Source organism: Tympanuchus pallidicinctus, unplaced genomic scaffold (assembly GCF_026119805.1).
Source record: "Tympanuchus pallidicinctus isolate F22 unplaced genomic scaffold, pur_lepc_1.0 scaffold7, whole genome shotgun sequence".
Classification (NCBI taxonomy): domain Eukaryota; kingdom Metazoa; phylum Chordata; class Aves; order Galliformes; family Phasianidae; genus Tympanuchus; species Tympanuchus pallidicinctus.
In genome coordinates this window covers 17,750,733-17,776,015 of record NW_026294791.1, presented here as the reverse complement: position 1 = coordinate 17,776,015, position 25,283 = coordinate 17,750,733, and the positions used below count along the sequence as shown (strand labels likewise).

General features: G+C 38.5%; 2 protein-coding genes across 5 annotated transcripts in view; both read right to left on the bottom strand.

The window, feature by feature from the left end:
* Nucleotides 1–1,254: 1,254 nt before the first annotated feature.
* On the bottom strand, nt 1,255–22,334 carry SLC35A3 (solute carrier family 35 member A3). 4 transcript variants are annotated; one of them, XM_052665590.1, is made up of 8 exons: nt 22,219–22,334; nt 12,241–12,445; nt 11,062–11,216; nt 10,858–10,980; nt 9,592–9,763; nt 7,916–8,034; nt 7,275–7,408; nt 1,255–5,189 (listed from the first exon to the last, which is right to left on the bottom strand). In XM_052665590.1, the coding sequence occupies exons 2-8, from the start codon at nt 12,425–12,427 to the stop codon at nt 5,099–5,101; spliced, it is 981 nt and encodes a 326-aa protein (XP_052521550.1). In that variant the 5' UTR covers nt 12,428–12,445; nt 22,219–22,334; the 3' UTR covers nt 1,255–5,098. The 4 variants fall into 4 exon arrangements, with proteins under 4 accessions (XP_052521550.1, XP_052521549.1, XP_052521551.1 ...); XM_052665589.1 differs by lacking the exon at nt 22,219–22,334 and adding an exon at nt 17,705–18,057; XM_052665591.1 differs by lacking the exon at nt 22,219–22,334 and adding an exon at nt 12,755–12,950.
* A 193-nt stretch (nt 22,335–22,527) lies between these two features.
* LOC128072099 (hornerin-like) overlaps nt 22,528–25,283 on the bottom strand; it is a 76,724-nt gene continuing 73,968 nt past the window's right edge. Inside the window, exons 71-73 of the mRNA XM_052665546.1 lie at nt 24,537–24,569; nt 23,888–23,917; nt 22,528–23,343 (exon numbers count right to left, since the gene is read on the bottom strand). Of these exons, the coding sequence (XP_052521506.1) occupies nt 23,245–23,343; nt 23,888–23,917; nt 24,537–24,569 (162 nt within the window). The 3' untranslated portion in view covers nt 22,528–23,244. The remainder of the gene's footprint in view (nt 23,344–23,887; nt 23,918–24,536; nt 24,570–25,283) is intronic.

Sequence of the window (25,283 nt, the reverse complement as noted above, 5' to 3'; positions counted from 1 at the left end):
TTTTCGTTCATACATGTTATTAGACCATCCTCTGTTATCCATATCATTACCCAAAAAATAAAATAAAAACCACCAAGTTTGCTTGGTGTAGACTGACCAGGTGACTTTAGAGAGAATTCCTAGATTTAGAATAAGCTTCAGATAAATACAACTTGCTTTTGTAGTTGTGAATCACAGCCAGACACATACCTTCAAACTGCTAACTTCACTTTCCTATGTAAGTCCTGACACAACTCGCTCTACCATGGATTAACTGAGACAAACTCCTGACAGACATTTAGTTTCCTGAAGAAAAGAAGCAAGAGTTTTGACTGTTACATCCAAACACCTGCACTGTACTGTTCAACCTTTCACACGAAGTATAAAACTGCTGGAAACACTATATATTAGAATTGTATTCAGTGTAGTTACACACTGATCAACATACAAAAAAAATCCTAACTCTAGCTTAAAAATTTTGCCACAAAGTCTGAATACACGATTTATATTTGGGCTCATATATTTAAAACTTTGCTTAAAATACATTGACAGGAAAGAAAACTTCAGAAAGCTAATAGAAGAGTTACTTACAACAACAAAAATGTTTAGCACATAAGCGATTCTTACTCAGCCATCAATTGCCAAGGAAATGAGAATGGAAGACTACAGGCACAAATCAAAAATATCATGGCCAAATTTTACTCCTGGATGCAAATATTTAGCAGCCAGTCAAGAACGAACACTGACCTGCAGACTTTTTTTGCTCCTGCAGTTATAAATTCACCTAGCAGGAAATAATTAGGTAAAGGTATAAATTTAACTGAACAGGAAATTTGGATTCACAGTAACCTGATCAGAAGTTATCATCTAATTTGTCCCATTTATCTTCTTGCATTTTTTCCAGTAAAAAAACCCTCATTCTACATACCTAAAAGTATATAATGAGCTCACCTGGAAAGAGAAGAACTCTTTAGTTCAAATAACTTCCTGTAGGGAAAAAAAAAAAAAAAAAATCAGCATTAAAAATGCACAGCACAATAAAAGCAGAAGTAAGGGTACACTTGGATTTTCTTACGCTCCCAGAGATGTGGTGGCACACACTATAGGTAAACACACCTGTCTGTGTGCACACACAGCTAACCTGTTAAAATAATCTCATTCTTACAAAAGGAAGGAAACAATCATCTGCCTCCCTCATAATATCCAGCAAGAAACACACAGCGAGTAACAACTTCAAATCTGTAAGTGACAACTGCTTATATACAACACAACACACACGGTGATACGGAAATATATTAAAAGATGAAAGTTGCTGACAATAAAAACCATAAGAAATGCAAAGTCTCATTTATCAATATTAAAACAGTTCAACAAAATCCATTACAGTCTCTCGATTTAGAGCCATAAAACTTAGTCAGGAACACAAAACAATAATATGATCTTAAAAATCTGAAAAAGGACCACATGAATAACTGAAACATAAGTATATGCTAACAAAATATAATCATTTCTTTGAGAAAAAAAGTAAAACAAATGTCTTAAAAAGTTATAGTATAAACAGGTATTATTTTGTACAAGCAGGAAATAGAACACGAATCTACCTTTTATTATTACAGCAAACAAAGAAGTAACTTATGTTGCAGTTTGTCTAAAGCAAAGAACTTTCATAAAGCTATACAGTTATCAGAATTCCTTGAGAAAGAGATAACTGGGCACTTGTGGACAGCACAAAATTACAATGGAAAATATTACAAAAGGAAAGTTTATCTTACCATGTTAGATTTAAGAGTTTTCACCACTGAACTGATGATTTATTTTGCTTTGAGGAGAGTTCTAATAGCTGACTGGTATTTCACCATTTATCAGGTATCCCAGAGATTAAAACAAACAAACAACCCTACTAAGCATCCAAGAATTCAATAAATACTGGTAATCCCATTATGTAAGCCTTTAAAAAATGACATAATTCAAATTATGCAAATAAATACCTCGTTATAACATTATAAATATTTAAATAAAATTCTGTTGAGTATGGATTAGCCTCCTAAATATACAACTAAACTAAAAAATCCATTGTGTTAAAATCAGAAATATAGATCAGAAGGACAAGATCATTTTTGGAATGTTATACTCCTACAGACCACTTTTAGGGCAGACTCAAAGCACGCTACTCCCTGCTTCCCAGAGCTCTGTGCCAACCAGCTAAGTTTCTTTGGTTAGTTAATGAACGACAGAAGTAAAACTTCTTTTTCCTCAGATCCAAAAGTACCCCAAAGGGAAACCGCACTTATGCTCTCAGATTGATTGATTTCTGTAGCAGTTGCAACCTTCCTCAAATCTTTCACCATCACAAGAAGCATGCAGAGCCTTCCCTCTCTCCAGAATAATGCTTTTCAGCCTGCAGGGCCCTCAGGCTCTGTAAACAGCTGAGGAAAGGCAGCTAAAACTGCAAACTCTTATCTCCTTTACAGTCACAAACATATAAAGAGATTTACCCTTCTGCTAGGAAATTTAATGGACTGGAAATTGACAGTTCTTGATCTACAGACAGAAATTACTGATCCCTAATACAGTACATACATTGTTTTCCAAGGCTGTAAGATGACATCCTATTCAAAAGCAAAGATCACATATTCCTGTTACTTCCTAAAAGCTAATGCTTAAAGACAAACTTGATGCACCTGATATATTAAAACTGTGTAATCGTTTGGCCTATTTGATCCCTTTCTATGCAATTGGTTTTACATTCTGAATTTGCTTCTCCTCACTCTTGAGAAACTCCTCAACAAAGTATCCAGTTATATGACCTGAACATTTCCATTACTGTGATTTGTGCTTCATGAAATTAAAAGTATCATCGCTGCGTAGGCCAAATATTACTACACTTGTCAGATTGTTTTGGTCACACATACCTCCCATCCTGCACCAAGCAATGCTCTGCATACATCTGACCTCACGTTGCACTTCAGTGGTGACAGGACTAAATGTCATTTTTCACTTAGGCAGATTGAGGATTATAGGTGAAAGGTTAGTAAAGTAGGATGCTAATTTAGGGTAACATTAGACAATTTTAACTACTGAGTAGCATAGCTCTTGCAATTATGGCATGCTGGGATTCACAGTTCAGAAAGCTTGGTAAGCCCTTGGCATAACTCTGAAATTTCTTCACTGTCTTGCTCTGATGCTACAGACATAATTCATGTAATCAACAACAAAGGAAAAGACTATTTTCACTTGGCTGATAAAAGCAGATTTTTTTCCTTTTTCTTTACAATATTTAATTAAATGTTAATTAAATATTTAATTAAAAATCTCATAGTCCTCTTAGAGAATCCCTCTGTTTGCAATCCACGACTGAGTAGTTGTGGAAAAGGAACAGAGGTACTTTGGTAAAGGTTTTGAAACATCTCTCTCTTCACATCATATTCATTAGCACAAGAAAGAAGTGAGATAAAGCAGAGGGAAAAAGAACAACAACAACAACAAAGGTTTTTAACACTTGACTGAATGGGAAGGGACCACTGATATGTTTTTGTACAATGCATACATACAAGTATGTAATGAATAGGTAAGAAGTCACCTACATTAATATCCATTGTGAATAGGTCTCCTAAAACCAAGTGATTTTTAAGCCTTTTCTTTGTTTGTTTACTGTTCTGGCACTGTTTTTGTGTGTTTCTCAGTTGGCTACATGCAAGTACTTCAACAAACAAAATATTTGATCTGCATATGTTTCTTCATGAGTTTTTTCTTTTGGTTGAAAACAAAAGAACAGTATGCTTTTGTATTTATCTATTGCACAATTCGGTACTTTTTCATTCTCTTTCCTTTTAGAGTAATTCCACTACTAGACTGAACAGCCCTACAGAATCCATTTTGGTCTGTTAGCTCAAAGACTCCCAAAACAAAATTAATAATAATAATGAAAATAAAAAATTACGCCATTACATAGAAATGTACTGAGACAGACTTTGAGAGTTCATAAGTAAACAACAATTGTTAAAAAAAAAAAAAGCCTCTCATAAAATACAGTACAGTACACAGATAATACACCACAATAGCTCAATCTGGAGCTGCAACAGACAACAACAACGCATTTAAAATATTTATTATGGGCTTTTTTTTTTTTTTTCTTTAATTGTAGGTAAAGAAACATCCTCAGGGGATATTTAAAGCAGAAAGAAAAAAAAAGAAGCAAACAAACAAAAAAAGCGAAAAACCCCACTACACTCTACTTTAGAAGTTCTACCAATAAGGTGATTTATGATCAATAAAAATAAAAAACAGTGAACATAACATCTCAGCAAGCACTCCATTATAACCCACCTCATAGTGCCAGATTACTGCAGCAAACTGTGTCCTGTGCTCACAGAGTTATTGCATCTGCTGGAACACTACAGGTTATCCTCACGATGGCTGGAGTATCTACACAGATTTCCAGCTTTCATTCTCAGTTTCTCCCTTTGTGTACTGGTGAGAATGTTAACATTCTTACAACAGCTTTATATAAGCAACAGAACACAGATCTCTGTTATTAAATCAGCCTTCTAAAATATAAAAATATTTGTTATTGTGAAAATGTCTTTCAGTCATACTTCAATTTCCATAGTTTTAATAAGAAATACCTAATTAGAACCATCACTTTAGAACTATGATGTGCATTCAGTCGATTTCATGTAAATAGACAAACAGTTAAAAACATGTACTAACATTAAATATAGTCAAATTGCAAAAACATACAATCTGACAATGTTGTCGTGTGCTCTTTCAAAGAGTGCATAGGACAGAGTGCAGCAGTCAATACAGTAAATTCTTTTGATGCAATCCCAGGTCAAAGCTGTAAACATTCCCAATTGCAGTTTCTTGGAAACTTTTTGTTCACTTCAAGTTTTTATTAGCAAGTTGCACTGGGCTTTCCCCTGTCATTTTTTTCCACCAGTCCCAGTCAGAATCATCATCCATCTTTAACCCGTTTGGCTGTTCAAAAGTACTCATAAAAATTTCTTCACTCGATTCAGGGTAGTAATCCTTCCCTTGCAGTGCACAATGGCACCTTCCACATGCCATTTTTAGCAAGACCCCCAGTGTATGATCTTGAGAAGCAGGTTGAAGTAGTCAGCTATGCCTTAATGGGATTTCCTGCAGGTTTGGGATCATAACCATATAGGAAAGTAGCTGCTATTACAAGGATGGCTCCGAAGAAAAAGACACTGAATAGAATAGGAATGGAAGAAAAAAAAAAAAAAGTTAGCTGGTTTTAGTTAATGTGATTGTATGCAGTACAGTCTAAGAAAGGACATCAAACCTGTGGGAATATTGAAAGAATAATTTATATTCATCCCATTTATAATGGAAAAATGTCCACGTATTTCTTGGGGAAGAATGCAGGAAAAAGTTGAAATCTGTTATCTGCATCCAGGTAAGCAAAATAATCTATAATTATACTGACATTCTGAAAATTAAATGTAGTTTCATGGAATAACTGTCAAAAGTAATCAGACTGACCTTTCATTTCCATTCCTTTTGACTAAAGCTCTATGCAAAATGCAAGCAGAAGCTAAAGAAGTTCAAGTACTGTAGCCCCTCAGCTGTTTTTAATATTTGATACACATCATGCCTTTGGAGCTAAACATAGCTTTGAAATCCAAACTTGTGTTAAAACTAGTTTCTGCTGCCCAAGAACCAGTTGCAAGTCAGTCTATACTCATTTTTGGCAGCTATGAGAGTATTTTTATAAGAAAAACATAATAAAGACACCCTCTGTGTCGTCACAAAGGGGCCTTTCAAATTGTTTCAATAGTTACCAGTATACCTTAAAGAAAAGAACCTCCCTGACAACCTGGTTTTCTGAACACTAAAAAGACTGTGGTACACTACATGATAATACTTCAGAGAATACAGTTTGCTTACTTCAGACACGATCTACTGCAGGAACTTCAAGCACTTCAGCATTTTATATCTATTATCCCAACCAAAAATGCTTGTTCAAGTGAGAGGAACAACTAGGAAGTTCACATAAATTCAGTTGGCATAAGAAAATACTAAAGATTAAGCTTTATTAAATGGGATGGATTCAAATTTTACATCCTGTGAGTTGGCTCTCCTTCATTTAGTTATTCAGCAATTTCTATTTTCACCATTTGCAGAGGCAGCTAAGTTACTTATTAATTTCTATTTGAGCACACAGAACTTCTTATACCACTTTCCACATTTATTTTAATAGGAGGCTATTTAGAATTGAAGTCTGACATGTCCCATTTTTAAGCCCCAACAGTTAACTCTAGTTCCTTTTTTGAAAGTTTAAACAAACTCGTGCTTACATTGTGCATACTCCTTCTGGTTAAAAAGTTTTTATCAGAAATATTTTTATGCCTTGAATGTGTAGTATATATGTGATAAATTCATGTTCACTATAAGCAAAATCCTATTAATACATTTAAAAATTAGAATATTACTTTTACACTCCATACCTTAAGAAGAAAATCACTCTACAATGTATCTTTGTGCGAAACACAGCTCCTAAAATGCTGTTCACAAAACTTGGTGTATTGCACCTAGAAGCATACAGCATTTTTCTCTTCTTCTTAGTCAGGTCTTTAATAGAGAATTGTTTAAAAACAAAATTAAAAAAATTTAAAAAAAAAAACCACCCTGGTTTTGGGCTTCGGGGTGCCTACTAATCACTGCAGTAGAATTTTCTGCGTACGACTGGAACGATACCCTCTAGGGACTGTGTAGAGAGTAGATGAAGAGCAGTATAAATAGATGATCATCACTACTGTTGTTCAGTCATAAGTCATCTTGCAAAGAGGTGACTTGCAGAAGATATGTCAATTTAGGAGACAACTAATGAACAAGAGTAATCGCTTCGTCTCAGCTCTTACTCTTACCCAGCTCTTACTAGGACAGCCAGGGAGAAACTGGTTCCAAGAGCAGAGCGAAACACAGTGCAAGGCAGTCATCCGATATAAAGTGGAATAATCTTAACAAACTGAGGGAAAGCAGATGGAAAGAAAAGAACATAGAGCCTGGAAGAGAGAGGTCTGTCAAAAGCTGAGACTTGAGATTCAATTATTCCTTATCCGTGGGAGCTCTATCTTACAAAAAACTTAATCTTGATAACTATAGTACAACTTTTTAGTACAAGTTATGTTATGAAACTAAATTTTCTGTGGAAGTTGAATCTAACTATTTTGTAAGGCTGCCTTTCATTTATTTATTGCTGCTGTTATATCTGATAAGCATTACATTTTCAATCACTGCTTTCTTCTGTACATGTAAAAAATAATTCTTACCTCGTGGGGACAAAATCCTGAAGCCAGAAATAGGAGATCAACGTTGAAAGTATAATAGAGAGAGAAGTTGCAAATCCCTTTAAAATGTTGTCTGCATATTTTATAACAGCAGCAATCACCAGGCCTCCAAGTGCCTAAAAAATATTGAAGGTTGGATTTGCAACACAGTAATTCCACTGAGAATATCTACGTTAACAAAACTGTCGTGTTTTAGGAAAAGCCTCTGTCTATGTCTAGAAATGTTACAATTGTTTTATGTTACATAAATCTACTTTATTCCCCAATAGAGAAGTTATCATACTATTAAATACATTATTAAAACATGATTAAAATTAGCAGAAAACATTTGTACTATACATTTTTAGCTGTGGGAGAAAGTATGTATTTAAAATATATGTATATATTTTTAAGCATTGCAAATGAAATAATTTTTGCAAATGAAATAATTTACAAAATTTTATGTTGCACAACAATCATATACCTGCTCTGAATTTCCAAGTTTTTGTTTAGAAGCTTTTTCTAACAGTGCTACATCAGACTTTTGACTATAGACATCCCAGTAGCTTCACCTACATTCATTAATTTCCCTGGCCATTTACAGAAGGGAAATCTCCAAATGACAGAAACATAATATATCTTACCTGTAGAATAACAACTATCCAAGTAAGTTTATTGTATCCTTGAAAAAATCCATTTTTGGACAGCTGCTCTCCATCATATATATATACACCCATCAGACCAAAAATGCTGCCAAAGAATCCTGGAAGTACAAGATTCATTTATAAGTTTCAGGTGAAAAACATGCAGTCAGGTTTCCTGTCCTCAGACTGCTTACACACACCTGATTTTAAAACAGGAATGCTACTTGCAGCGTCACATCCAAATGCAATCAGTGTTCAGATAGGTAATTTCTTTTAAAAAGCAATTTTCTACACTTATCAGAAGTTCTGTCTGTCTCCACTAGGAGTTTTTCATATGCATATCTTTCATTGCTTTCTACTGAATGAAGAGATTTATCAGTTCACTCAGTTTACCAGTAAGCAACTGAGATAACACAAGAAGTTTATAATTCAGTGAGTTTTCTATTGTTAGGTTTTCTATTGTTAGGAGGGAAACTTTCTGTAATCCCTCCAGGAATGAAAGTGATGGAGACAATAGGCTCTATTCCTCTCCATTCTGTAAAAAGCTGACCACTATTTTCATTGCATTCCCTTCCATCTGAAAAGAAGGACATTGTTTTGAGTGAAATAACACCTTCCGCTTGACACAAAATACTTCTTTTTGTAAAGGTAATTAAAAGCTCAGATTTGATTCACAACAAACTAATTACTTCTCTTTTTTTTCCCCCATTGATCTGCTAAAATAGAGGTAAAATAATGAGGTACTGGTACATATTTAAAAAACTACCCAACTTTTGTTTCTGTTTTTTCTACAATCTCTAAGGATATGAAAATGAAAATCAGGTTTGATGTAAGTTTTTTTGTTGTTGTTTTGAGTTTCACTTGCTCCTGAATGATAGTGCCTTAAGTGAGCAGCTATCTGGCAGTCACAGGAAGGATACACTGAGGTGTTCTTGAAATTAACTGTGCTGCATTAACATCTAGGCTCTAGAAGATACAGAACTACTTTGGAAAGAGAAGGTATTCCCTTACTGATATCTGCACACTAGGTAAGAACATTAAAGTTAGGATGAAAGTTTGTATATATGTACACAGTTATTTGGTGATTATTCAGACAATTGAAACAAACTGATCTTCATACTGAAATAATCATAAATTCATTACCTCATCTTTTTTCACAAATATGCATGCTTTTTTCTTGTATTAAAATTGCCAACCTATAAAAACTGCCTATCCAGGCAAGATAAAAAAAAAATTCTGTTTTAAAATAGGTCTCAAAGCATTTATTTAGGAACATATTTTATTTTAATGTTCCAGGTTTAATGTTGCTCTTTCCAAAAAAAAAAAAAAGAAAAAAAGAAAAAATATGGAGGAAAGGATACTATATGTACTTATCTGATTAATCTGTGCAAAAGACACACAGGACACGCAAAATCTGCACAAGATAATATTCTTTAGAGCATATTAAGTAAAAATCAATTGACAGATTCCATGCAAACTTACAAGCACTATAAAAAAGTTAAATCAAGAACTAGGTTGACAGCAGAAAGCAATTCCTAGAATTCTCTTGTGTACTCCTCATTTATTAAGCACATTTATGCAGACCACTACATTTTTGATATTTCGTAGTCCCGCAAATTTATTTTAAATCACAATGCAGTACTCCTGCTCTAAGAGATAACTAAAATTAAACTTACCAAGCTGAATGTTTCTTATCCACACAGACTGCTTAGTTTCCTTTAAAATTTTCTCAAAATAAACGCCTGCAAATCCACTAGAAAAGCAAGCTATAAGAACTGCCATCAGGCCTACAAACTGAGATCCTGCTGAATGCTCCTTAGCAGCTGTTGCTTGAGAGTCTGAAGGCCACTGGATGTAAAAACAGTGATTTTAACAATAAGTTTGAATAAAGTCACGAGCATTTATAGAATGCAAGATATTTTTTTAAGCAACAATAATAATTACTAAATGCAGACAATCATGCAACCTTTTGTATTTTGCATCACCAATGCTTTTAAAGAACTGCAAAGACACAACTTTTCTTACTACATGCTTGTAAGGAGCACAGCTGTGCCTCACCTGGGATAAAATCCATCATCTTAAACAGGCCTAGGATTTTACCCGCCATGTTGCATAAGCCAGCACAAACCCTGAATTCCAGCACTACTCATCTGGTCATTCACTGTCATTGACTTTTGCCATCTGTCAGTTGGTTACCTCCTCTATACACAAGTGCAAGTCAGGACACCACTTAGCCCGGATGCCTTTAAGATGTGATGAACTGTCATAGGTATGTGAGTCTGTTCACGATTTTGCATACAACTAAAACAAGCTAAATGTTGTAAAGTATCTAATGCTAAGAGAATAAAATGTAGTGCAACAGAAAAAACATACTGAAGATCTGTTAATTTCTGCCAGCATGTTTTGCTCTTATTTTTAGTGATTAAATTGAAAAAAAATCAATAAAATTTAATCCTTAGTTTTTCTTTTCATCTTTAAGATTTACAATAAAAATTTCTAGAATACCCTAAAATCTGCTAAAAACTCTTAATCTCTTATCCCACAGTTACTCTAAAAACTACAAATTCCTATACATTTACAAAAGATTTTGCTCTTGAAAAAATTTAAGTCAATTTGTCATGCTGAAACCATACATCATAAGGTGAGCAGCAGGACTGTGCCATCAGAGAAGATCTGTGAATCCAAACTAATGTCAGAAGTGCACTACAAACACTTTTATAACTGCTATTTGCAGGCCAATCCAGAGGCACGAGAACTCAAGAAGAGCTCTTATCTCTTGCTTTTGGTGTCCTCCAGCCATGGCCAGTTGTGGCTTTGTAGCTTCTGCTGTACTCCAGTACCAGTGTGCAGCTGATACAACCAGGAAGCTGCACAATCAGGAAGCTGTACAATCAGTATACAAATGCACGTTCCTTGAGTAAACACACATTGCATTTATTTACCTGCACAAATGCCACTCCTGTCATTAAAATTACCAACGACAGCCACTGGTATATACCCAATTTCTTGCTTAACATGGACACGGAAAATAGTGCTGTGGTAAGAATTTTCAGTTGATATGTAACCTAAAAGAACCAGAAGCACTTATTACCACATAATTCACGTTTGGTTTTTGAAACTTACAGAGCAATCCAGATGTACAGTACCTGATATGTGGCTGCATCTAGGTTTGACAATGCTACATAGAGCAAGTTATTCTGAAGAGTGTAAATTCCTGAAGGAATGGCAAGTTTAAGAGTTTCCATGGGCTTATTAAGAATTTCATCATGCAGCACTCTGTTCAGGGTCCGTAAATTGCACTCTACCAAAGAAACACAGAAATAGACTTGTAGACTAAATGGAGAAAAGAAAAAAATAAAGAGCAAAGTTCTGTTCTCCAACACTAATAATTTCCCCCTTTCTATATCTATCACTGCTATCACAAACCCAAAATACTACAGAATAATTGTCTTTCATAAACCTGAACAAAGTCTTGGTGCAGTCTGGAATATCAGAACTAGAACAAGCTACCTGGGGAAGTGGCTGTGGAACTAAGCTTGCTGAGTTTTAGTAAGCATGTGGACAGTGCACTCAGACATACAAGCTGATTTTTGGGTGGTCCTGTGTGGAACCAAGAGTTGGACTTGATGATCCTTGTATGTCCCTTTCAACTTGGGATATTCTATGATTCTGTGAATTATTCAATTGATGTTAAAATAAAACTTATTCATAGTCATATTTGAAGCTGATAACTTAAAGGTACCACCTACAATGCGGATGTTCAGGAGCCTACGGAATCATCAACATTTATGAATACGCAATGTTATTTTTAAACTGCTGAAAACCTAATGCACATGTCAAGGAACTGGGTAAATGCAGTATAAAATGTACAGAATGAAAGTAAGTCCAAATTTTTCTTTTGAGCTTAAAACTGCACTTCTTTTTGTATTAATGAAATTGCTATTTCCCTCCTGTATCTGTGTGATTTATTTATAGGCTTCAACACATGCATGCTTCAGACACACAGCTTTTCATTTTGTCCTACTTTTATTTATAAATTTCTTAAAATATCTGAGCAAAAAACAGCTTCAAGCTGCTAGCAGAAAATTTATTCTCGTACACCTTAGTATGCACAGTTATTTAAAGAGAACTCACTTCAGCAGACGCAATCTTCTATTGGTGTGTTGAAAAGTGAAGTATGACTACAGTCTTCCCAAGGCTGTCTCTTTAATGAGAAAGCAAAATGCTTTTTTTGTCAGCCTCGACTCACACGGCTGCCTTGCAGTTCCCATTACAATACAGCATATTGATTAAAAAAATTACTTGGTGCAAAACTGAGTACATACTGCTGTCTTTGTAGACCAGTAGAACACAGGACAGAATCTTCAGAAGTTCAGCAAGAACTACTGCAGTAGAGGACAAGTAACGAGGTCCTTCTTCTTTCAGTGTCCGAGAGTAACGCATTGTCAACACTAAACTTGTGGTCTGAAAAACCAGGATGCCCAGGGAAAGGTATTTTAAATTGGTAGACATTTCTTTATTACTTTCTTCCTGAAATAGAAAACAAGTAAACAAACAACAAATCAGGCTTAAAATTTAATACTGCAGATAGACATTTTCATTTGGAATCAGCATATTAAGTTAGCCACAGACCCCTCCAGCAAAGGTAAACAACCAATATTATCTGATATTTCAAGAGAAAAAGGAGATTATCACCTCAAAAATGTTTTTAAATACATGATTAAATATGGGAAAGCATATCTGGACATTAGACGAGGTGGCAGCTACAGAAATATTCCTTTCAATTTCTCATCTGTGAAAAACAAAACAGTCAAATAAGGACTACTAACTTATAGTTACCTTTCCAAATACTGGTTCCACAAAATGAATCTTTAAAGTTAATCCAATCACAGATCTCTTTACACAGAGGAAGGCTCAGAAGATATCTTCAGAATAAAAAATAAAAAGCCCCATACTGCAGAATGCCCAGTATTCCCACAGCAATAAGCTATCCCCAGAATGGAGTGCTTCTCATTCTTCCACCTCCCCAGAGTTTTCCAGGTTGCAATTTTTGCCTTGCCAGATAATACAGCATCAGAATAAGAGTGAGTCAGGGCTGTCCTGACAGGGTTTCCTTTGCACTTTGCTGCCAATTAACACCAAGTAAATGCAAGAAACTAAAAGTATTGCTGCTTTTGGAGACGAAGTTACAAGGCTATGTTACCACTGCTACTCAGAACATTATATCATTTTTTTCTGCTGTTCTTTATGTATGTTAAGTAGATAGACAACCCGTACACAGAAATGTTCTTCATAAAAAGCTTACTGCCTTCCCTATCCACTTATTCAGAAAACCAAGCACTATTTTTATAATACCAAAGCAAAAGAAAACCAGTAATTTCAAGAGAAGTAGTAACAAGTCCACGTTGCATGCAGTTCTTATTTCCAGAAGCCCAAAGCTGACGTGCGTAGTACGTATTGGATGCCTATGCCAGAGCTGTCCCTGTGTATGTATGTTTCACATCTACAGGTACACGGAGCTTGACTCTTAACTACCCACTTTTATACCCACTGCTGAAGCACGTGCTCATACCTCTAACTACTCTGCAGCTGAAAACAAAGCGTTTCCTCACTGACACGACTTCTCTAGTTCAACAAGGATTTTTTCAGAGATCTGTAGAGAAGTGTCATTCAAATATTCCTGACTTGCCCTAACCTGTCTCTAAGCTTCAGGGGATTTTCTCCAGTCAAGCATACAAGGTCACAAGAATATCTGTATAACATCAGTATTTCAGAGACACTGCAGTAACCTGCCAACAACTACTAACTGCCAAGTCACTGAGATGTGAAATACACACTCGTATCCTAACAAATAAAATTGTTTACTTCAGAAATGGTACGGTTGCAAAAACATTTGTAAAAGCTTACTAGCAAAGGAGAAAGAAAAAGATGCCTGGATGCAGAAACAGATGAAGCAATACAAAATAATTCCCTTAAGGAAGCTTAACAGAAGATGCTTTTATAATAACCATGACTTCATTTACCTCACTGAACAAACAAATACTGTAAGTGCAGAGGACAGTATAAATCAGACAGAAGTATCAAGATGACAGAGAAACAAACTGCAGCCAAAACTCACTATTTGCTAACTTTTTCCAAATAATGGGTTCCAATGGAATAACCCTTTACATGAAGATAACTGAAATTATGCACACTCAAGAACCAAATGAAGGAGATCTTTTGGTCAAAGAGAAACATGTTTGGAGCAGGTATTTGCTACAGCTGCAAACAAGGATGAGAAACAGAAGCAGTTTCCCTGAAGAGATGTAGAGGAACATGAAAGGTCAGAACTCTCACCCTGGAGAAATGCCAACAGAGCAGGGAACACAGAGGTAGAAAAGGGAAAAAAAATCCACCAAGAGAAAAGACACAACAGAACTTCATACAAAGGTCTACCTGTGCTAAAGGAGAAAGCTGACAGCAAAATGAGCATTTAGATGCCAACACACCATTTCTTCCAGCCATCCCATATACTCAATTTTTTAGTATTGAGACCTGACAATCTGGATACAGAAAGAACACACAGTGATGATTAACACAAAGTCTCATAAAAGCACACTTACAGATGTTTCTTTTCACTTTTCAAAATGCTTCTGAACGAAATACAGATAATGGGAACATATTTGCTGAACTAAGACTAAAATATTTGCATTTTGTGAGCCTGTAAGGTGACAAAATATTTTAGGACTTTCTCAGCACTCAGAGTTCAGTAACTTAACTGAAATAGGTCACAAGAATAAAAACTAACACGTGCACTTCTTGTCATACAACCATCTATTTATGCTTACAGTGTGAAGGTGCATCACCATTATATTGCTCATGAGCAATTATCAAAACATTCAGTACGGAAACATAACAACATGCACAGCAGTGTAACAGACCCACCGTTAGGAACACGTACCAAATCATCATCTTGAACTATAGTATTTTCTTGATCAGTAATCATGATTTAAAAGAAAAAAGAAAAAAAAGAAAAAAAAAAAGGAACTTCTCCCACAGTAACACTATCAATTTAATCTTGCTTCCAGCAACACAGCCACAAATCCACTTTGTCCTATTCACCGGGCTGCATTCTGAAGCCAGACAACATATTTCTAAAAAGCACCAGCAGCAGAACACATTCCTTTTCAACAATTCACCAAAGCAAATCAAGAGTCCAGCTTCATAGATGAACATAGATTACAAGCTCTCTTCTCAGTGGTCAGCATGACACGTTAGCAGAGAACAAGCAGTTTCATGTGGAACTAAAGCTATTTGCTCCACAAAGCAGGAACTGCATACTTCTGAAACCTACGCACACCAATAAAATTACCGCCCTCTGCTGAGCACACACAATACCTTATCATCAATCCTTGTCTCTCTTCTTTTATAATAGTTGTATATTAGCTCACAGAACTTGGTGCAAGCTGGGGACTGGATCCCAAAGAGGAGCCAAGTACTCAACCTGACACAGCTGAACTTTGTAACAACCCACAGCAGGGCTGGATTCACACATTGCTAGCAGGTGAGACACTCACCCAGCTCCTGCTATCCTTATTGCAACAGACTGTGCAGTCATAAACTGAGTTAAACACTGTCTTCAGTAACAGTCCACACCCTGACAGTCTTAAATCAATAACGAGATGAAAGTTCCCAGCACACTGCTTGTACACAGTCACTCCTCCTGACTGACTGCTTACCTGCCTTTGGACAAACTACCCAGCGCTCCGCAGGCCACAAAATCAATTTACACCTGCTAGTTCAAAGGCTGGGAGTCCAGCTGTCACAGTATTTCTCAGGCCTTACTGGGTTCCTTATCTTCCGTTTATTAGTCCAGGTAAAAGAAAAAAGAAAAGGAACTGCTTCTGTGTAGTTTAATTGGTATGCCTTGAGACGCACCCTACAACAACGTGGAACATAGGGGAAGAGGCCAAGGGCAGCCTGTGTGGCAAGTCACTGTGGGTGCTGTGCTCTGCACCAGTGTGCAGAGGCAGAGTGCAGAAGGATGCTCCATAAAGAGCTGTTCTCCTCTCAAATGTAAGGGGGAAAGACCAGGAAAAGGATTTACAGCACGAGCAAATGATTTAACAAAAATCGGTACTGTAACTATTCAGCTCATAAAAAGATCACACTGCATGAAGCTTTAAAAATGTCTTTTAAAAGGAAGCAGATTTTTTTAAAGTGAAAAATCAGCAGTTTCCACTTCGTACCATTAATTCAGACAGAATGAATGAATTTCTGATTTGCAGGTTTCTATTTCCTTCAGTAACTTTCCACAACAGGCTAACATTTCACACTTCAGGTTCTATTTTTCTATCGTCAAAGTTCTCTCAGTGTCCCAAGTTATCTAATGTTCCACATTCTATTTCATGAACTACCTGAAATACTAGAAAGCAGTCACCATACCTGGCTCACTTTCAATTAACTTCATTAAATTTAATTTTCACTGCATTTCTGGAACTTCAAAAGTATATACTAATATACATATAATATATATACTACTATATATCATAGTTTCTACCAGCAGCTAGTTCTTGACTCCTCCCTACCCTTACACCAGGCAAGTTAAATCTGAAAACAAACACACACAAAAAATCCTATGGATTCTTATGCTTCCCATGTTCTCAGTGATGGCACTACACAGACTGCATTCTTCCCAGCCCACCTGTAAAGCATTTATTTTCATGCTGAGGTTCCCTCGGCACAGAAGTTACTGCTATGGTTTGCTCTTATTCCACTTTACTATGAGTGAGTTTAAGGTTGCCTAACCAAACAAACAGCACTGGCACTTCATTTACAATACAACAGAATGCTGAGCAGAATGAGACGACCAGACTCTTAAAAATGCAGAAGCTCATGTGCCACTGCACAAATTCCATGCCTAGGACCTGCCTGAAAGCGACCGCCGACCCTTCCTTCTGTAAGGCAGACTCAGCGCAGAGTCCATGAGCTCGCCCTGGTGAAACAGGCATGGACACATTCTGGCACATTCTCTGAAATCAGGACAGCAGATTAAAGAAACTGGACTGCATTCCCAGAAGAAATTTGAACCCAATACCAATACTACTCCCACACAAATATAATAAGACGTCAACAAAGAGGAAAAGCACAAGAGGAAGGTGGGGTAAGAGCCACCTCACAAAACCTGAAGAAAATATGGGCGTTTTTTTGTTGTTGTTGTTGTTTTCCCCCTAAAACTCTGCCTTCTATGCTTTAGTAGTGCAGTGCCTTCTTGTCAGTGCTGACAACACATGTAAAGTGCAGCTTTCTGTAACACAGCTGTACTTCTCAGAGGGAAATTCTACTCCCATACATCTTTTTTTCAGAAGCCAACATGATCTTCTTTACATCTACATCTACAGCTTCTGCAACAAATATTTTACATATGGAAATAAATATCCTAGATGAAGCAGAGGGTGCAAAGACCATTCAGAATCTACTGAGTGCTGCTCAACTGGTTTCTGAACAGGATTTCACACACACAAATATTTAACCTCTATCGTTCAACAATGCACTTCTATTTTCCCTTTTGCTCCAAATACATAAATCCTTCACACATCAGTCAACGTTCCATTAAAATTAATAACGCTGTAAAGCTTTGTATGAATCCCACACCCTCTCACTTTTTGACACCGTTTTCCATCTTCCTCTGACCAGGTATGGGTTTCTCTACTGTTCCTCCCATAAGCAAACTGTAACTGTCAGCTCCCTTCCCACACACATACTACTTTTCAACTAAACCACTGCAAAACACCTCATTTTAGTACTTACCCTGCTCTTTCTCTTGCGTTTCAGTTTGTTACTCATTCTCCTTGCTTGATAGCTTACAATGTGTACTATTTTTCTTTTTAGGCGTTACAAAAACTAAATGCACCAGCGCCGTTTTCTCCTGTCTTTTCTAGCAGAAAGTAACAATCTTGTTGTTTTTTTTCTTCTCTCTCTCAAAGGAAGGTTTCATACAGTAGCATTTTCAATTTCTCAATTTACATTTAAAGGAATCTTGTGAAAATAAAAAAGTATTCCTGTATTCAAATAATATTTGATGAGAAGAATACGTCAAGTATGACACAGCAGAACACTGACAGAACTCTGAACCCTGGCTTTCAACAACCACACTGAGACCTTTTAACATCAGCAAGAGCAGATGGGTTACACATTAAAATGTAACTGCTGAAGACCAACCAGTGATTTCTTCTTAACTTTGGTTAAGGTCAGGGGCAAAGGACCCTGGAAAGCTGTACCAGTGATTCACCGACAGAAAACTGACATTGCCAAGTCCAACAAGAAAGATGCAATTACATATTAACTAACACCTGTTTCCAGATAGTGCTTCAACTTATTTGGGACTCAGGTCAAGTTTTCTTCAATTTGTACTGAAATGCTGATTATTTTGGATGCCCTACAGAAGAATTTTTGTTTTATTTTTGTATGGAAAAAAAGTTACAATTCTAATCTATGTATAAAAAAGCAAAGTTGGGAATTATGAATCTTAAATGTAATAAAAATCTTCACTGTGGCTAAATACTCTTTAACCCCTCTGTATCTGCCAGAAGAACAACAACAACAACAAAGCTAACACGAACTCCAACCAACACAAACTTAATCCTTCACAGCAAAGCTAAGCACCCAGATATAAGATTTTCTTGGATTGACGAGAATTTAATTAGATGAGTGTTAAATAAATCACATACTGAGCATAAATATTCAGTGCTCCAAAAATGCAGGCCCTCACTGAACTAAACCTGACATCAGTACTGCCTATAAGATAAATGAGTTCTTATATGTGCACAGTAGAGCAATAGTTTTATATTGACTTAGGCTATTACATCAGCGCCTGCCTGCCAGCGCAGAAATTTGATACAACCTGCCTCTCTTTTTCAAACAGTGCACACACTGCATTCATTGTACAGATCACAGTATGGAAAGATCCAGGTAGTGTGCAAGAAGCCATTCAGTTCTGGGTTTTAGCTCAAGTCCTGATTCTTCTGCAAGCACAGGAGTGCAGCATCAGGCTGAGATGAGCCAGGCGCTGCTCTGCTGCAGCTCCTGCAGACGCTCCAAGGCAGTGGCATAGCTCAATGTGAGGTGCTGAGAGTGAGTGCCTAGTACTGCTGGGGTTCAACTGCAGCTCACAGTTCAGCTATTTCTGAACCACTAACCAGGTTTGGGACAATTCCTGGTATTTACACAAACTGGGAGAAGAACCCCCTGAGAGCAGCCTGCAGAGAAGGACTTGGGGGTCCTGGTGGACAAGAAGCTGGACATGAGCCAGCAGTGTGCGCTTGCAGCCCGCAAAGCCAACTATGTTCTGGGCTGCATTTAAAAAGGGGTGGCCAGCAGGGAGAGGGAGGTGATTGTTCCCCTCTACTCTGCTCTTGTGAGGCCCCATCTGCAGTACTGTGTCCAGGCCTGGGGCCCCAAGTACACGAAAGACATGGAGCTCTTGGAGCGGGTCCAGAGGAGGGCCACTAAGATGGTCAGAGGGCTGGAGCACCTCTCTTATGAGGAAAGGGTGAGAGAACTGGGATTGTTTAGCTTGGAGAAGAGAAGGGTCTAGGAAGACCTCACTGTGGCCTCCCAATATTTGAAAGGAGCATCTAAACTGGAGGGGGAAAGGCTGTTTACGAGGGAGGATAGTGATAGGGCAAGGGGGAATGGTTTTAAACTGAGACAGGGGAGGTTTAGGTTAGATATTAGGAGAAAGTTTTTCACACAGAGGGTGGTGACACACTGGAACAGGCTGCCCAAGGAGGTTGTGGATGCCCCATCCCTGGGGGCATTCAAGGCCAGGCTGGATGTGGCTCTGGGCAGCCTGGTCTAGAGGCTGACGACCTTGCACATAGCAAGGGGGTTGAAACTATGTGATCATGATTGTTCTTTTCAACCCAAACCATCCTATGATTCTGTGATCTGTGATTTTGTGTGCTACAGGCAATGCAGCCACCTCCAGACACAGCCACATAGCTTGAGTACAGAGTGAAAACAGGTCTGTAGAGTTCTTGCAGAAAGCCAGCCATTACAAATAAGTTTAGACAGCTAAACAGTGAACAGAAAGGGTCTGAGCAGAAGACAAGATGGTAGAAATTTTCAAACGGAAAAACTCCAATCTCTTGTCCATCTTACATTCTTAAACTGGTTCCTAAGAGGTACACGTCTTAAGAATCCCCCTCCCCCCAAGCTAACTGTGCAGATCCCTGAGCTCCAGTTGGGTCACTGAGCCCGTGGGAAACACCACACATACAGGCACAAACTGAGGTAACTGATGAAGAATAAGCCATGGTGGCAAGCAATTGAAGAACAATAAGAGAGAAGAAGATACATCAAGCAAACCCGTCCCAAAGATCAAGAATGCGTTGTCCTCATTTAACAAAGCCAAAACCTGAACTATTTTAAGCAGACAAGTGATTTTATTCACCTAGGTAGCCGATTAGGAGCCTGCAGCATCTCAAGCATGAGGAAAGGCTGAGAGACCTGGGGCTGTTCAGCCTGGAAAGGGAAGATCAAGGGGAGATCTTACCAATGCTTATAAATATCTACAGGGTGGGTTTCCAGGTGGATAGGGCCAGGCTCTTTTCACTGGTGCCAAGCAACAGAACTAGGGGCAACAAGCACAAACTGGAACACAAGAAGTTCCATATAAACATGAGGAAAAGCTTCTTTACTTTGAATGACAGAGGAGTCTCCTTTTCTGGAGATATTCAAAACCCACCTGGGCACCTTCCTATGCAACCTACTGTAGGGAGTACAGTACCCTCTTGCTTCAGCAGAGGGTTGGACTCAATGACCCCAGAGGTCCCACACTTCCAACCTTTGTGATTGTGTGATAACCAAGACAAGGAATTAGGCCACAAAGGCAGCCTGTAATGGACACAGAGCAGCTTCAAACAATACGTTGCTCTAAATAAATCAAATTTATACTTGCTACTACCACAGTCTGTTCTCAAACCTGCATTTTCACTGCACATTCTGCTTCCATGCATCTGAACACCACGCACCCAAAACCAGCAAATCCATGTCTCCCAGAACTGTAACTCTCACCACAAGTTCATATAATGCCTAACAATACGTAATGGAACAAAAAATTACAGTTTTCTGAAGGAACAGATTATTGCAAATCAGTTTATCAACAGCTATCCTGTGCTTAATACTCACGCTACAGCCTGTAAAAATTATATGGTGCTGCTTACTCCTATGTAAAAGAAAAGTGCGTATTATTGAGCTACAACCAAGCCCAGCAGAAGTCATCAGGCCAGGCTGCTCCAGCAGATGTCTACACAGCTACAGCTTTTATGGAGATCTCTGCTGGGAACAATTGAATAGGTGAGACCCACAGGCACTGCAGCACATGCCAACAGCAATGTGCAGTGCCTGTGAAGACGGGCAGCCCCATGGATTTTAGATTTTTTATCAATTGACTGTTTGTTCCCAAGCCCACTCTATCAGCCTGCACAGCAGTTCTCTGAGAAGTAAGGGTTACCTTTAATCCCAATCCTTCTACACAGAGGCACTGTACCAGCCCAGCTTCCCACTCTGGTGCTCCTTTGTAGAAGTTTGTTGCATACACTGCTTACACCTCAGATAACACAGCCCTCCACTGTAGAAAACAGCTTCAATCTCTAAAATTCTACCAAATCAGTTTGCAAAACTCTGCTCTGGCTTCCAACTGCTTGTCACGTTTACAACATACTTTACAGAATTCACTAAAATACGACACAACTTGCAGTTAGTACCTTTTGGGGTTTATCTTCCAATTTCCATTCTATTTCATAACACATATCTCATTCATTACTTTAGCATTTTAGGGTGTGGGTTTTTTTTTGTTTTTTTTTTTTTTTTAATTGAGCCCTGAGCTTTGTACCGCTGGAGCCCTTCTCAAGTCCAACTCCCAGCGCGATGCCACGCACACACCTGAGCGCGCAGCTCTCCCACCCCGCCGCACCGCAAGGAGCCGGGCAGGTGAGCCGCCCCGCCCCGCGGCCAGCTGCCTCCACACAGCCCCACCTTCCCGCTCCCGCCCTCCCGCCCAGGCCATGCCGCTTACTGACACCTCTCGGTCTCCCCCTCCGTCCCGCTGTTCCCCTCTCTCGCCCCGTCCGGCCCCAGCCCTCCCAACAGCCCGCTTTCCATTCACCCCCCGGCCCAGACGCCTCCCGCTTCCACACACCCCAGGCCTCCCTCAGGCCTCTGCCCCCAGACCCGCGCAAGTCGGCCCGGCCGGCTTCCGCCGCTGTTCCCTGACCGAACCTCCCACCCGCGGCCCAGCCGGCTCCCAGCTCGCCCCTCACCGCCGGCCCGGCTCGCCGCAGCCACCGGGCGTTTCCGGGTGCCGTCCCGCAAAGGCTCCGGCTGCAGCCGTGGCCCCGCCCGCTCCGTTCCCAGGGCCACGGCGTGCCTCCCACCCGGCCCCGAGCCGCTCCGGCGGAGCGCGGGAGGGCAGAGCCCGCGCGCAGGGCGGGAGCAGCGCCGCAGCCGCCCTTCGCGGCCCGCCGCCAGCGCAGCGGCCACCTAGCAACGCGGATCGAAACGCACGGGAGCGCTTCCGCCGAGGGTCCTTTGCGTGGGCGCCGCTGCAGCTGCGAGGGACGCGGGGGGTTCGTGTGAAAGCCAGCATCGGTTTATTAAAGAAGTGCAATGCCGGTTCAGAGCGGACGCTTAAATTAAAAGAACGTTAGTGCGTAGACCAAAGAAACAACTGTCAACCAAATGGTGAAGATCGTATTGAGGCTTTTTTTTTTTTTGCTGTGCAACCTCCATGTTGGGTATGCATTTGTTTACATTCCACTAAAGCCGATAGTATGATATTATTTTAGCATCCTTTTTGCCATCCCATGTAGGATTGCTCACGAGAAGTTAGAGGTCATCTTTATTGTATGCAGCAAGGGGCAGTGACAGTGCTCAAATTAAGTTTTGCAAATAAAACCATTTGTCTGACATTCTGTGTTGGTTACTAACCAAGTATTTTCTAAACAACTGTTTCTCACACCAATCAGTTTTCAGGTAGGTGTTCATCACATTTTCCACTGGACATAAAAATAATTTAATGAAATCATATAGCTAGGGTACAATACGCTCTCTTAAAATGGTGCTTAGAACACTGACAAAAGTAATGATATCTACTAATGACTAAACCCAAAGAAACTAATGAAAGATATGACATAGTAACCAGACATGGAACATGATAGCCCAAGTAACATCTGACAGTTTGACTGCATGGTGTTTTTGTGTTTTTTTTTTTTCCCTGACATTAAGTAATTAATCTAATATTACTGCATATAATCCACGTCCAGGATGTCGAGCAAATCTTCTGATGTTCACACAGACCACTTTGATGTTACAGCAGAGAGTGCGAAGGCACTCAAAATGCTAAACAACAGCAGGAGTTGGGGACTGGAGTGTTTCCCAGCAGAGCTCTATAACAGCAGAGAACAAGCATGATAAGCCAAATTCAAAACAAATCTACTCATTACTATTACTAAAAACAAGTCGGTTTTAAAAAAAATCTTTTACTTGTTACATCCTTCTACTACGTAGATACTTCTGACAATAAAAGTCAACAATAAAAGTCTCCATGAATGTTCAGCAAGTGTCAACAATTGTTTGTGTGTGCCATTTTTTCCTCATGGAGAAATTCACTTTTGTTTCCTATGTACTTCCATGGCAGACACCATTCTGTCAGGCTGTCCCTCTGCTGCCATCTGTAACATGGCAATAAAATGTGACAGAATATTTTTGGGAAGGTTCAACCCTCTACTGCCATACCAGCAACACTGCCTCCAACATCAAGGGCCAACATAATTAAATAGGAGGCACTACTTTTGGAGCAGCCCTCCCACATGCTCACATATTCTAAAATACTTATTCACATACAGGAAATTTGACAGATACTTCACAAATATAAACAATACTTAATTTTTCTACAATACAAGTTTGAAGACACCAGCAGAAAAAGCTTACCACTTGACTACCCCCTGAGGAAGGTGGTTGCTGCAAACAAACAAATAACAAGTAAGGAAATCCAGAAGCATTACCACTCTGTGTTTCTGAAGACACACTTTTGTCCATAATCAATAAAATTTTAACAACTTAACCCAGAGCATAGTTTAAGCTGTTTAAGAAGGCAGTAGGTTTAGACAGGTAAAGTACACTCTGTGGTTACACATTTTCTTCATCCTGTCTTATACTTGAAATTAAAAAGTGCGGGGGAGGAATAAGTGGAATGTCATTGCAAGACTCAAGAATCTGGTTTATTAAAAAAAAATAAAATAAAAACAACAGTGAAGGATTAACAGAGCAGGGCCTACAAAATCTACTTAGAGAACAGGAATTTAAAATTGGAGGCCAGCAAAATGTAATGGGCCCACAAATCACAACGTAAAGCAAGACAGATTCAGACTTAGAATATAACAGATACTCAAATAGTTTTCCCAAGTTAAGGCCATATTTTTCACAGCAGTTTGTTTAAATATTGTTTAATCGAGAAGGAGCTAATATACGATGTTATCTGCATACCAAAGCACTCATAAATTGCTCTATGAACCATCTATCTATTAGGTTCTTTGTTTACCAAGAAAAGAAGAAAACGCTGTGATGAAAGCTTTCTTACCTGCTTTCCAGAATAAGTGCTTCCTGAGAATCCCTGTAAAGTAATAATAATAAGCCATTTAGTTCTATTGTAATAGACTCCTCATGAGCTGTGTTTGAAGAACACACATTAGCCTTGAAAATGCCCTAGTTTTGTTACTGATTTTCATTTTACATTTTTCCTTGCAGCTTTTTTTAAGTGAATGGAATCATATAAGTACAGCTACCCTTTTTTTTAATTCTATTAGCAGTTTCAGATGATTTGCAAAGCAATGCATAATTCTGGCTGAACTACACAATTTGAAACTGAAATAGTTACCCTAATATTAAAATATATCATTTGTAGTAAAATTATCCAATCAAATTTATTCAAACAAGTACAGAGATATCTTTGCTAGAGGGAAGAATGAAAACATCTTCATCCTAAGGTTCAAGATTAAACAATATTTTCCAATTTTAATTTATTATCTGGTTTTCTCAGGCATTTAACATTAGCATTGTGCTCCAGTTCTCATGCAGACCCTTGAAAGGCAGTTTTAGAAGAGAAAACATTTTTTTTTTCTCTCTTTACAGAAGCAAGATTAGTAGTGCTCAAAGTTTACAAATATCCCAGAACACTGGCAGTCCGCCTAGACTCTTCTGCTTAAAGAAAGCTTCAAGAAGGAATCTAACTGGAAAAAAAGAGTGAATACTGAAAAGCTAGATATTCTGCAAGGGTCTTAACAAGTTTTCTGGTGAAGCAGTTCTGCTTATTTGAATAAAAATGCCA